Source organism: Aspergillus costaricaensis (genome assembly GCF_003184835.1).
Source record: "Aspergillus costaricaensis CBS 115574 unplaced genomic scaffold BO79scaffold_15, whole genome shotgun sequence".
NCBI classification, from domain to species: domain Eukaryota; kingdom Fungi; phylum Ascomycota; class Eurotiomycetes; order Eurotiales; family Aspergillaceae; genus Aspergillus; species Aspergillus costaricensis.
Genome location: NW_020291815.1, coordinates 667,516 through 680,364, shown reverse-complemented (window position 1 = coordinate 680,364; position 12,849 = coordinate 667,516). Strand labels below are relative to the sequence as shown.

General features: G+C 51.2%; 4 protein-coding genes across 4 annotated transcripts; 1 reads left to right on the top strand and 3 right to left on the bottom strand.

Annotated features, from left to right (window-relative positions):
• Positions 1 to 590: 590 nt before the first annotated feature.
• BO79DRAFT_217697 (FAD-dependent oxidoreductase) lies at positions 591 to 1,808 on the bottom strand (the record flags this gene model as incomplete). The annotated part of the gene is made up of 3 exons (XM_025683375.1): positions 591 to 900; positions 969 to 1,366; positions 1,425 to 1,808. The coding sequence occupies 3 exons, from the start codon at positions 1,806 to 1,808 to the stop codon at positions 591 to 593; spliced, it is 1,092 nt and encodes a 363-aa protein (XP_025539815.1).
• Positions 1,809 to 4,303: 2,495 nt separating this feature from the next.
• Positions 4,304 to 5,893, bottom strand: BO79DRAFT_194796 (DUF3500 domain-containing protein). Its single transcript, XM_025681077.1, has 2 exons — positions 5,585 to 5,893; positions 4,304 to 5,511 (listed from the first exon to the last, which is right to left on the bottom strand). The coding sequence occupies exons 1-2, from the start codon at positions 5,799 to 5,801 to the stop codon at positions 4,421 to 4,423; spliced, it is 1,308 nt and encodes a 435-aa protein (XP_025539814.1). The 5' UTR covers positions 5,802 to 5,893; the 3' UTR covers positions 4,304 to 4,420.
• Positions 5,894 to 6,326: 433 nt separating this feature from the next.
• BO79DRAFT_194794 (3-propionate hydroxylase) lies at positions 6,327 to 8,515 on the bottom strand (the record flags this gene model as incomplete). Its single annotated transcript, XM_025681076.1, has 7 exons — positions 6,327 to 7,215; positions 7,270 to 7,427; positions 7,487 to 7,641; positions 7,693 to 7,837; positions 7,897 to 8,007; positions 8,065 to 8,306; positions 8,407 to 8,515. The coding sequence occupies 7 exons, from the start codon at positions 8,513 to 8,515 to the stop codon at positions 6,327 to 6,329; spliced, it is 1,809 nt and encodes a 602-aa protein (XP_025539813.1).
• Positions 8,516 to 9,730: 1,215 nt separating this feature from the next.
• On the top strand, positions 9,731 to 12,561 carry BO79DRAFT_209056 (putative glycerol-3-phosphate acyltransferase Sct1). Its single transcript, XM_025682519.1, has one exon. The coding sequence runs from the start codon at positions 10,119 to 10,121 to the stop codon at positions 12,249 to 12,251; it is 2,133 nt and encodes a 710-aa protein (XP_025539812.1). The 5' UTR covers positions 9,731 to 10,118; the 3' UTR covers positions 12,252 to 12,561.
• The last annotated feature ends 288 nt before the right edge of the window (positions 12,562 to 12,849 follow it).

The following is a 12,849-nucleotide window of genomic DNA, read 5'->3' as shown; positions in this document are numbered from 1 at the left end:
CACACATACATATAATAAGCATAAACATGAACATAAGCACTCAATCTAACAACAACAACGCATACTTACATCATCACTCTCTACACCACCAACTCCTATGCCATCCCTCCCCTCGGGAGATACGATCTCCACCGTCCGGAGAACCAAGGCGCAAGGCAGACGCTAATGCACCCTGCTGACACGCTTAATTACTGATTCCCTGGATCGTGGAGAATCATTGTCCAATCAAACGACGCAGATTGACTGATCTGCTTGGCAAGGCGGTACATTTGTCAGCGTTGAAGGAGGGGTGTTTTGTCAGAATTTGTTATTTCGATACGGGTACGAGTGATATGTTTGTATTGTTGCCTGAGGCAGAAATGGGGTTTGTTGGTACTATGGATAGTTGATTACTGGTGTGGCTAACATTTTGTTTGTATCGACAACTCTTCACTTTAGGTTGCGAGTACTCTAATGCATTGTATTAATAATAGTGTTGAGGGTGCCGTGACGACACTGTTCAATGCTAATTAATGAATCTACTAAACGTCAACGTCAACGTCAACTTCACATCCACAGGCTGAATGACCAGCATTCTTCCCATGAAGGTATCAGCACCCTCGATCACAAGGATCAGATCCGATCACATTCTCTCGCTCCACCTTTTCCACCATCTTGCACAATGCATCGGCGACTCCGTACGAAAAGGCATAACCGCCTCCGCCGAATCCATAGGCTGAGAGGATGTACCGGTTTTCGTGCTGCTCTGAGTCTAAGCGGAAGCCACCCTTCCTCGAGGGCCGGATGCCGACGATGTAGCTGAGGGTGTCTTCGGGTGGGTTCTCGGGAACGATTTCGGGCGCAAGACGGTGTGCGCGTGCGATCTCATCTCGGGCGATTTCCATGTCTGGCTCGGAGGATCTGTTATAGAGTTAGTATTCGGTGTTCCCAAAGGTGTAGCTGCTTAGGTATTCGTGATCAGGCCTTACAGGTTGTCGGCTTGTTTGACGCCTCCCAAGATGACACCATGTGACATAGGTCGAGGGATAACGTAGGTGTATTCTTGGCCGTTCCGGAAGTACATTGTGCGACAGTTTTCCGTCTTGTAGAACACGTTCTGCCCCCGTTCCGGGAAGCACTGGTCATCTTGGACGTCCTTGAGGGTCTGACTTCCGATTCCGCTAGCGTTGATGAAGATACTTGACTCGGGGAACATGTGATAGAGGTCTTCAAGAGCCTCTACCCGCTTGCGAATGAACTGGCCGCCCAGAGCAGTGATCTTCTTGCCCAGATACGGCATGTGGATGGTGGGATCGGTAACGAGAGTCTCGTACGACCATCCACAGCTGAATTCTGATGGATATTCACCCGGTTGTAAGTCACGCCACTAGGTCTTGTGTCAACTCCCGAACCGTGTCTATTACTGTTTATGTGAGCTGTCTTACCTTGGCAGCCAGAGTCCTTCCCCATGCCGACGAGTTTTCAGCGGGGGGTCGTTCGACATACTCCAGGGCATCGACAATGCTGACTCCAGATTCGGGTTCATCTTGTGCCATTTTCAGCATGTGGCGATGACTGATGGCTTGAAGATGTCGCCATTCCGAACAGATCCCGCCCGCTGGATGCCATGCCGCTCCAGCCCAAGCGGACGCATAGCGAAAATCTTGATCACCAGGTAGATACTCCGCGACCAAGATGACTGGAAAGCCGTCCTGTAGAAGCTGTCGCGCTGCGGCACAGCCAATAATGCCCGCACCCAGAATGATGATCGGGCGTTGTGCGAAGGGCACGTTGGGTGTATCGGCCGGATAGTGCTGGAGTTCGCCCATCTTTTCTAGAAAGATTCTGTATCCCGCTACCCATTAAAGTGGGGTTAGCAGGGGATTTAAAGGATGTTTAGGGGGAAAGGAAGAACGGTTCAAGAAGGAAAGAAGAATGGAACGGTAGTATGGGAGGCAAATCATGCAAGAGCCCATAGAAAGGGATGCTGAGTTTATACCACGGCGGCGACATCGGAGGCCTTCAAATTATATTCTTGCTAGCCTCCCAACACGATACGATTTCATGACCCTCAAGGGATATAGTTCGGACCGCTTCTGAGGCCATGAGAGCGATCATGAGCCAGTAGCGAGGAAAAGGTGTAGTGGGATGGGGGGCTTTTCGGATCGAAGCGCCCAGAAGCCAGATCCGCCAGGCGGTTGGAGCCGACTAGCGGGTCGAGCCGCTGCTGGTGAGAATTCGATCTCTCCTTCTTATTTGGCGCTGCCTTACTGATGCTCCTCCTCCCCGGTTATCTTTACTTTCTCCAGTGCGGTCAATCCGTCGAGGACTCGTCAGCTCCAAGCCTCATCTGCAGCCCTCATAGGTCCTGGGTGGATGGCGCCATGCCCGACACGGCTTGATGGGGCGGCCCTTTCCGACACGCAAATACTATATTCGCAAACTGATCCGCGGAAGACCATTTGGGGATAGATGTCGACGTGTCATGTCATCGAATCGGTATTCAAATCCGGCCGACGGGTAAACAATCCGGTCCACGAGGTTGACAGGATGATACTATGCGAAAGCCTTCATTTATCGCAATAGAAGTTGGCAAGGAACAAGCCGCGCCCGATCATTGTGCAGGTTAATCACTTTGGAATGAATACTGCGCAAGAAGAATGACAATCACTGCCGAAGACATGGCCTGATGCACAAGTTTCAATGGTGTATGTTCATCCCGATGGGGAGTGGGACTTCAGCTGGGCATAGCAATCCTGTTTGCAGCTCGATTGCCTTGTCTCGCCCACTCGCAAGCTGCGGGGCTTGGATTCTCACGGGAACAATGAAAACTCCCTCGTATACGTATAAACGAAGTGGATCGGTCAGACAGTGCAGGATACACGCGTCCGCTCACCACTCAGCAATCTCATCCCTGTCGTAGTCCAGCTGGTGATTGGAAAGTCTTTGAGGTCATCGGCGTCGCCGAGTGTGCCACCGCCGATTGAGTTTGGATGTCCCGAACCGCAGCGACATCATGAAAGTCCAAGCCTATGTTGGGATACTTGCGTACAGTGCACATCAAGCTGTGGATGCTGGAAGTGAAGCTAGTTGTTTATGAGTACCGTTTTTGGAAGAGAGTAGTCAGTGGAGCCCTCTTCCAGGAAAACAAATCGGTTTCTGAAGTCTAAATAGAATTGCCCGACTGGTGCAGGATTGGCGAGGCAGCCAGACATGGAAACGAGTGACAGGCCACTGAAGCAGTAGGGTCAGTAGGTGGATGGCCCAATTCGGAGCCGAGAGTGCCTTGCCTGCCTGTCTGCCTGCTTGCTTGCTCGCTTGTCTGCATTGCGCTGGGAGGGTCCAGTTTGAGAAGGATTTACGGTTTAGCGGGCATGATAAAGCAAGATGTCGCTTTCGGGAGTTGTCGTTGGTCACGTTACTAGACATCCTTGCAACTTGTGCATTATAATGCAGGATATTATTGGTTTTATCCTTAGATCCGGGAGATGTCATCTCCGGGACGAAAGTCTGGTAGAATTGGATGTAATCAAGCGAGTCGAACTCAGTATATGATCAGTACGACACCTGAGACAAGAAGGATATACTCTGCAGTAGAGTCGCAATGGACTGTGGCTATGCCTAGCAAGAGACATCAATTAGCTCGAAAATCATCACGTAATCTACTCAGAAATTGGATTAATCTACTACCAAAAACAACAAATATGCCAGCTCATATAGTGGTACCCATATTATGACAAGTTCGTTATACTAGCATGAGATGGAAGTGAAATGTCATAATCCATACTACCGGATTTGCCAAGGACCCACAAGACAAAATATAGTTACCACGCTAATAGTATTAGTTGATACTATACACATCCACATTATACACAGTCAACTACTTACTGACTAGCACTGTCTTCTCCGAATTCACGAAGGTTTACTCACTCAACGATTTGAATAGATTCACAGGAAAATCATGGCGACATATCTGTAGGACTTCTCTGCATGATCGCAATTCGGTGTGAACAACAGCAGATATCCCCGACAGAGGCCATTACCTCATGTCCTGTCTTATAAGAAGTAAAGAGCTACGAAATAGATAGGGCGAATGAGGACCGTGCGGGATAAGTCTGTCCCTATAAGAAGAAAGACTATTTCCTGACCCATCTTCCCTCCTCCGCTGATCCGGTCCCTTTCTGAGCCCCGACATCGGCTATTGTCCTCTTAATGACTATGCCGATGAATGGATCCAATTGATCCATTAGTCCGAGTTCACTTCTTCGGAGCAGCTTTGTGCCTAAGGGACAATATCTAGATTTCACAGATCGAAAAGTGGTTTGTCAGGATGGTGACAGCCTCATAGCCATCCTGGAGGATATCATGGATTCCATATGTATGTACGCTATATAACACTCTATTCACATAACATCATCATATATTGACACGTGTCCGGCATTCACAGAGCGGACTTCTCCCACACAATCTCCTTGCCATTAAGTCCCTCCACAGCGGGGATCTGAGCCCGCAAAGCCTGTCCGTAATCTCCGGCATTCGGCGTACGCAACAAGGTGTGAATGTGGAACTTCTTGGGCTCCTCGTTGTTGAGGAAAACACCGGAGTGGTGGTCGAACTCGACCAGAACCACAGGGCTCTGCAGACGGTAGTAGAAGGGGTCGCTGTCGCCGTATCCACCGATCCAGCAGAAGTACGTCTCCGACTCATATTGGCGGATCTGGTCCAGCTTCATCTGACGAGCCCGAGCGGGGAGGTACAACAGGTATTGCTCGAAAATACCGTACATGAATTTCTTCTGTTCCTCCGTGAATCCCTCGACGGTGATACCCTCGTTAGGGACGACGCGGTTGTCCCGGTAAGCTCCGCACAGGTGGCGCTGGTCATCGCGGTTCCAGCGGCCTGGGGGCATGGCGGGATCGTGCATCTGTTCGAATACGCGGGCCTTCTGCTGGAGGTCAGGGGTGAGGGATTGCATCAGACGGAGGCCGAGCTCTTCTTCGATCTGCATGATACGAGTACCCGAGTACGGGCCATCGTCAATCTCATTGGGCTCGGCGCCGGTGAACCACGGGGAGGCGACGATCTGGTTCTTGTATAGGAAGATGTTGAGGCAAAGGTGGTGGCCATAGAAGGACCAGCCCCATGGCCGGGTGGTCGAGGGACGACCGAAAAGGACAAAGTTGTAGGAGAACTCGTTCATGACTTTGGGAGATTCCACCAGCTCGCCGAGGAAGTGGTTGATGCGCATGGCCTTGACGGCCTTGTCGTAGCCCTCGGGCGACAGGGTGGTCTTCAGGACGTTCATGATGGCATCGCGCAGCTTGTTGTCAATCTCATCGAGGCGCAGACCCTTGTGGGCAAGAAGGAATTCGGGGTTTGACCAGGTCCGCCATTCGGGGGAGTCGATGTGGTAGGACAGCGCCTGGCGCTGCTTGTCGTCGGCAAGGGACAGGACGTTCTGAACGGACTCAACAATGTCGCCAACGGGCACATCTTCATCCTGGAGCGTGAACAAGCCGGGGCGAACATTTCCTTTGGCAATTGATTAGCATTGGCCCTTCAAACCGGCGGTGCGGGGTGAACTTGTAGGAGAAAAAGAACTTACCATCGGTGGTTACACCCTTGAAGGGTTCCTGCAGCAGATCAACCCAGTGCATATACAGCGCATGCAGCCACGGAGGGTTCTTCAGCGTCTTGAAATCATGGGCATATTCATGGGCATCCTGATTGCGCATCACCTGGAAGCGCTTCAGACTCAGGTCGGGCAAGTATTGACGGTACTCGCCCGTAGGCTTTTGCAATTCAGCGGCTGAGTGGGACATGATGGGCGGATTGCAACAAGGCAGAAGGGAGGATGAGCCAGTGTTGCAGGGAGAGGAGAGAACGGGGAGATTGAGAAGAAAAGAGAGACAATGAGGGGGAGGGGTAATAGGAAGCAGGCAGCGACGCGTAGTTATTATAGCTGAACGTGTAGTGAGACTGCGATCGGCATCTGCTTTCCGTACTTCTTGGGATTCTTTTCCCCGTGGCGTCACTCCCCACGCTCTCTCCACACGAATCCCCACCGTGGGTGGTGGAGAGCGGCTGTTTTCTTATCCGACACTGCTTTCCTCCATACTTTGCCTCGCCATTGCCGGTCTTCCCTCTTTACTCACATCTACTATATGGGCGATCAATGCGAACGGTTATCGGTTTTATACCCATCGGATATACTAGACGTCTTTGCAGAGTGATAATGTCCTATCTACTATCTAAAACCACATTGTCCCTCATTCTCAGACGTACATCAGCCCACCATCCCGGATATCCCGACGGCTCTGCATAACTCCGTCTGTCCGTTGGTCCATCTAGCCCGAACCACCTATACCCTCATCCCACGCCAGATGCGCCCTCAATTCCCCCAATACCCCACTAGATTCCCCCGGATATTCAAAGCGCGCTAAGACGTGCTGGTCGGGGCGGACTAGAATTGCCTGGCCCTCCGCTAATCTCGTCAGCGCCATCCACTTTTCGCCACCCCCGGGCTGAAGGTCAAAGTTCGCCCCCCTAGTCATCATCTGGAGTTTTAGCCCACTAAACTTGCCGGGGAGTTGCCGTTTCACTTCGTCGAGGATCTTTCCCCAATGATCGGCTGATCTTATGTCCACAATGAGGGTGAAGGCGTCAAATGCACACAAATCTAGCGTGGAGAATTGTTTCAGTTTTAGCTCCTCGGGAAGAAACTCAGATACATAGGAACAATCAATAGGAGGAAGTCGTATCTGGTCTGGGGTCAATAACTTGATCCACGCATGCGGTAAGCGGGCTCCAGAAATGCAAACGGGCTCATATGTCGAGGCACAGTCTGGGCGCTTGTGGTTACCGTAGACATAGCCCACATGAAGACCAAGGTTGTCAAAGTGCTCACGCTGGCCTTCAATGCCTTTGTTGATCTCCTTCATCATTTGTGCGTCTTCAATGTTGCGATATAAATTCTGCCTCGCAACATGAACATCGGGATCGGTAGTCCCGAGAGCTTTTAAAAGACCAAATATCTGTTTGCCGTTCTTGACGCTCTGCTCAGCGTTATCGCAGGCAACTGGCCGCCTATCAGCTTCATAACTGTCCAGGAGCTTGTCGCCACCCCATCCATGATGCACTGCGGCGAGCTTATATGCGAGATTATGGACATCCCCTAGACCGCTGTTCAGTCCCAATCCCCCAGTAGGTGGGAAAGAATGCGCAGCATCTCCGGCTCTGTGCGACTGTGTTAGCACGTACTAGTGGAGACTGAGATGCGATACTACTGACAGCAATACGCGGTTTGCTCGGTAGGCAAGTGCGACTTTCCTACTCAATATCCATGGTCGGTAACTCAATACGTCGTATGGGATCTTTGCACCAATAGCTGCGTCAACAACTTTGCGACAAAGCGCTTCGTCCCATGAGTTGACTGGGTGCTTTTCAGCCTACACCCAGTTAGTTTGTGGCTGTTTCTTGAATTAAACAAGCAATCAAGGAGACTTACATCGAAATTACAGATCAAGACTTGGTTCCCTCCCAGGTCGTACCCAATAATGAACCCGGATACTTCTGGGTCCATCACCCAGTGTAACATGCCGACTCGCTCTTTGACCACGGGATGCAGATTGGCATTGATGTGGATAGTCATCATGGTCTCATCTAAGTAGTGGTCAGCCTCAAAGTATTGATTGGGTCAGCTGTACCACATACAAGAGTCCTCGCCTTCGCTCTCTATTCCCAGACATCTCCGGACCGCACTCTTTGCCCCATCGCAAGCCACAAGATGGCAGCATTTCACAGTATACTCTTGTTGTGTTGCACGATCTTCGATGGTGGCTAAGACATAATCGCCGCGCTTTATTAAGTTATCAGTAACAGCTCTAAATTGTCATCGCGACCCACCGTGAAACTTACATCAGTCAGTCTAACGAAGGAATGATTCTTGCGTATCTCCACCAGATTATTCTTGGACAACCGCTTAGCGACCAACTCCTCAAACTCTGGCTGTGGGATGTTGTGAATCATCTGTCTCTAGAATAAGTACCATCTTCAGCCCTTTCAACTTTCATATAGCTCTCATACCGTGGGTGTGCTTTCCAAAACTTCCGGATCCATGCGCTCATAGGGAAGCCTTCCGACTTGCCGGCCACTCAAACTAGTAATGAAATTGACCCGGAACGCCTCTCCGCGTTTGGTTCCAATGCTGCGAATCTCGTTCACATCTAGGCCGTACTGCCGACATATCTCAAGTGTCCTGGGCGATAGTGCATGTGCTTTTGGCGCCTGCAGTCTGGTGGGATAGCGTTCACATAGCAGAGATCGGACTAAAAGACAAGTAATAGAAGACAGTCAGCGATTCTATCCAGCACGGGACTCGCTTCTCTCGTGACCAGATTCCTATATTATCGAGGATTTGTCCCATACCTCCAAGTTGGGCAAGCAAATACGCAAGGAGTAAGCCACATGGGCCGGCCCCAACGATCAAGATGGGCACATCGTCGTCGCAGTGGGTTTCCTCCTTGGTGGGCGACATGCTGTCGGTCTGTCTATGGTTGTAACGATGGATGTCTGTCTATCCTAATCCACTGTGTCTTTTTATACTGGCTCATCTTGAAATTGAGCAAGTGGGAAAGGCTATCATATCACTACGTGAGATCGACTTGTTTGTTGTCCTTCGCGGCTGACTCGCGCGCCTTGCATCCCCCACTCCAATCAGAGTGGGAAATTTGCGGAGAATCCGGCCCTCTATGCGGGGATGCCTCTCTTACTCTCCATCTTTCATGCTTCCATCCTTCTCATTCTGATATTTCCTGGACTTCAACTATGTTCCTCTTCCTTGTTGATGATATCCATGTCTGCCAAGTGGCACACCCCATTCTTCCCCACATGAGAGTCCCCACCACCCGCTTTTCTACCACTTGATGGAAGATTCAGTCCGACTCCTGACAAATGGAGTCCCTGTGTTTGGTCATGGCGACCGATGTCCAGCCATTCCCCAGGTTCCGATCGGATCTGGAGCTGTTTGCCGTGGGCAAATCCACTAACCATGCGACGAGACTGAAGCTGTTCATGGCATCCAGTACAGTCAGTGTGGACCGGTACTTCCCCCGTACTCCCACGAGCACTTTCTTTCTGCCATCATGAAACAGCGAGTATTATGATCGGAACTGTTACACACGGGTCTTATAAGTTGAAATGATGAGCTCCCAACTTCATTTCAACTGATACCATCCAGACTACCAACTCTGCGGGGTAACTTACGGCAACAGAGTACCATACCGTAACCACATGGGCCAACGACACGCTAGTCCAGGTCCGGTTTACCCGCAACGGCGAGAGTGGCACGTGACCGCCACGCGCCCATCCGAGAACCCCGCGCGCATCCCATGATTCATCGACCAGCAAGCCCGATGCTATGATTGGCACTTTCTCTTGCCAAAGCTCTAGAACTCTCGCACATCATCCTGGTCTACTTGTCAGTTACCTATCAAACCAGCTGCACCCTATCAATTTATTCCCAACTGTTCTGTTGAGATCCCAACAGTTGGCAATACACCTCTCCTACCCCGGCGATACTGCATCGGAGTAACTCTCCCAAATTGATTAGCTCAGACCCGTTTTGGTTTCTCCGGCATAGGCCTAGTCTTAGTCTAGTCTGGGTGGAACACCGAACATCATCATTCTTCGCTCACTGGTTTTCCTTCTAAAACATTTTCTTTTTTTTCGCGAAGCTTCTTTGCCGGTGAAGCTGGATTATTGCGACATTTTATCTGGCAAGCTGCGGTAACACCTCCTCCTTTGAGCCACGGATTAAGGGAAACCAACCTCCCTCAGGCGGAGAACCCCTGCGAAATAACAAACAGACGGTTCTTATTGCTCTGCCTCTTCCCCGGCTTTTTTTGTTCCCTTTTTAACGCGCTTTGCTGCTGCCGTTGTTTTTGCTGTCCGCCCCAAGAAACTCCCGCCTGTTGCCTTAACGTCACTGGCAATTAAATCCCCCGCGGTCATGAGTTGAGATCAACACATATCATCTCATCTATTCCTCTCCCCTTTTCGATTTTCTTCTTCTATACTTGCTCTGGATTCCCTGTTGTGCACCACTATCTAGCATTAGTGTCAAATTACAGACGCAAGTCATGGCGCGCAGATTTATGATCCCGTGGTTGTACGACCTCGGAGTGTGGATTTTCACTCTCTGTCTGGACATCTTCTTCCGCGAGGTCTACTCGCGCGGCGCATGGCGGATCCCCAAACGCGGCCCTGTCATCATCGTCGCTGCCCCTCATGCAAATCAGTTTGTAGATTCCATTCTGTTGATGCGCATCTTGAAACACTATGCCGGTCGCAGAACCTCGTTTTTGATCGCAGAGAAGTCCATGCGCGAGCCGTACATCGGCACCATGGCCGGGTGCATGGGCGCTCTCCCCGTCGTGCGATCGATGGACCATGTCAAACCCGCCAAGGGTGAAATTTACCTCCCCGATCCTGACAACGATCCGACCCTGGTCCGTGGCAGAGGAACCGACTTCACTTCCGATCAGTTCATGGTGGGCGGCGCCATCATTCTCCCGCGTGTGGGCAAAACGAGTCCGGAACAACAGGCGATTGAGGAGATCTTAGGACCCGAGGAAATTCGTCTGCGGAAACCATTTAAGAAGTTCGAGAAGGACCATCCTCTCTACGAGCCATTGCGCAAGGGTACCCCATTCAAGGCTGCCCCCCACATTGATCAGAGCAAGATGTTCGCTTCCGTGTATTCCGAGCTGGTCGCAGGTGGTTGTATCGGTATCTTCCCGGAAGGCGGAAGTCATGATCGTCCTAGTCTGTTGCCCTTGAAGGCCGGTGTCGCCATTATCGCCCTCGGAACGCTCGCGCAGGATCCCAACTGCGGTCTCTCCATTATCCCATGCGGCATGAACTACTTCCATCCGAACAAGTTCCGTTCCCGTGCCGTCGTTGAGTTCGGTAACCCTGTGCAAGTTCACCCGGATCAGATTGAGGCCTTCAAGGCTGGTGGAAACTCGAAGCGGAACGCCGTGGGATCTCTATTGGAAACAATCACGGAAGCACTCACTGCAGTAACCCAGCAAGCGCCCGACCACGAGACCCTGATGGTCATCCAAGCCACCCGACGACTGTATAAGCCCTTGCGAATGAAGCTCCCTCTGCCCGTTGTGATCGAACTGAACCGCCGACTTCTCAAAGGCTACACCCAATTCAAAGATGAACCCAAGGTGCTCCAGTTGAAGAAGGCCATCTCCGACTATAACCGCCGTCTCCGGGCCCTCGGAATTCGGGATCATCAGGTTGAATGGGGTGACGTGACGCATCGGCCGTGGTGGCTTGTCTTTGGTACCTTGTTATACCGCGTGGGAGAGTTGCTTACGCTTGCGATCGGAACCTTGCCATCGGTGGCACTTTTCTGGCCTGTCTTCGTGACGGCCAAGGTTGTTTCGGTCAAGAAGCAGCGCAAGGCCCTTGCCGGTTCCGTGGTCAAGCTCGAGGGTCGCGATGTCGTTGGAACGTGGAAGATCCTGGTCGCCATGGGATTGGCACCAGCCCTCTATACCTGGTATACCGTAATTGTGACGATCTGGCTCCATTACTGCCGCCATGACGGATACTACGCGTCTGTAGCGCCGTGGTGGCTGAACGCCAGGACTTACATCTCCGACTCGATCCCCCTTGCGCTTTTCTCGATCTTCTTCTTTGGCCTCATGATCTCTGTCTCATTCGCGGGTCTCCGTATCGGCGAAATTGGTATTGACGTTCTGAAATCCCTACCTCCTCTTCTGCGGGCCCTCGACCCAAGATCCGCCAATTCGCTCGCCAAACTCCGCGCTGAACGCCAGGCCCTTTCCGCACGAGTAGTCGACGTAATCGACACCTTCGCCCCCGAGATCTTCCCTGACTTCGAATCGGAGAAGCTTATCTCACACGAACACCCCGAGGACGACACCTACCAATCCCGTCTCAAGAGCATGCCCCCCAGCGAGCCCGAAAGTCGCAACCGCAGCAAAGACCGAACCAGCCGGAGCCGATCCCGAAGCGCGGGATTCCTGTATGATACGCTCCTCAAGCCCCTCTCCATCAAATCCAAGGATGATCTTGGAGAAGTCAACCGCCGGATTCATGTCTCGATGCAAGAGCGCGGTCGTCAACGTGTCCGGAACGAAATCGACCCCGACGAAGATGTGGTTTCGCTTGACGGTTCCACCAGCGCTCACAGCGGGGACATTGCGGTGGAGGAGGTGAAGAAGACGAAATAGTCGTCTTGGCTTTTCAGCCGAGGATGGACGAGAATTACCACCTCTCTCAACCTATGAACCCATCAATCATCAGCACAAACCAAAATCTCATTTCATATCCATGTTAGTTCACTCTCTGTCGGCTTCTTCTTTGAGCGGGATTTCCGTAGCATGGCGTAGGCCTTATTATTCGGCGTTTTGCGAAAGCATGTTCTGTTCTTGTCTTGTCTCAGTGTTTTCTCTTTTTCACCGCTTGTTTCCAACATGATTCAAATCCCCCCTGCTTTGGCCCTTTATTCTATCCCTCGGACCTAGGCGATGCCAAATCAATAATGAACTGAATTCCTTTCATATTTCACCTACTCCCTTTATCCCATAGGATAATTCGGGACGGGAATAGTTTTATCAGTATTCGCACCCACTCCCAATAAAACCAGCTGAAAGGGTACTGATTGTTATCCTGAGATGAACTACCGCAGTCATAAAGAAAAAAAAGAGAAGAGGAGTTGAAGTTTCAGCGGGAAGAAAACTCCCCAAGTAACTAATCAACTAACTAATTAATTGATTAGTAGATGATGATAATCAACACTAAGTTCAGTGGAATAATCCTGGTCCGCGA

Excerpts from the sequence above, each read along its gene's own strand:
- BO79DRAFT_194796 (XM_025681077.1), bottom strand. The coding sequence starts at position 5,801 with ATGTCCCACTCAGCCGCTGAATTGCAAAAGCCTACGGGCGAGTACCGT. Across the intron at positions 5,512-5,584 it reads CAAGGGTGTAACCACCGATG|GAAATGTTCGCCCCGGCTTG; the intron begins GTAAGTTCTTTT and ends CAATTGCCAAAG.
- BO79DRAFT_209056 (XM_025682519.1), top strand. The coding sequence starts at position 10,119 with ATGGCGCGCAGATTTATGATCCCGTGGTTGTACGACCTCGGAGTGTGG.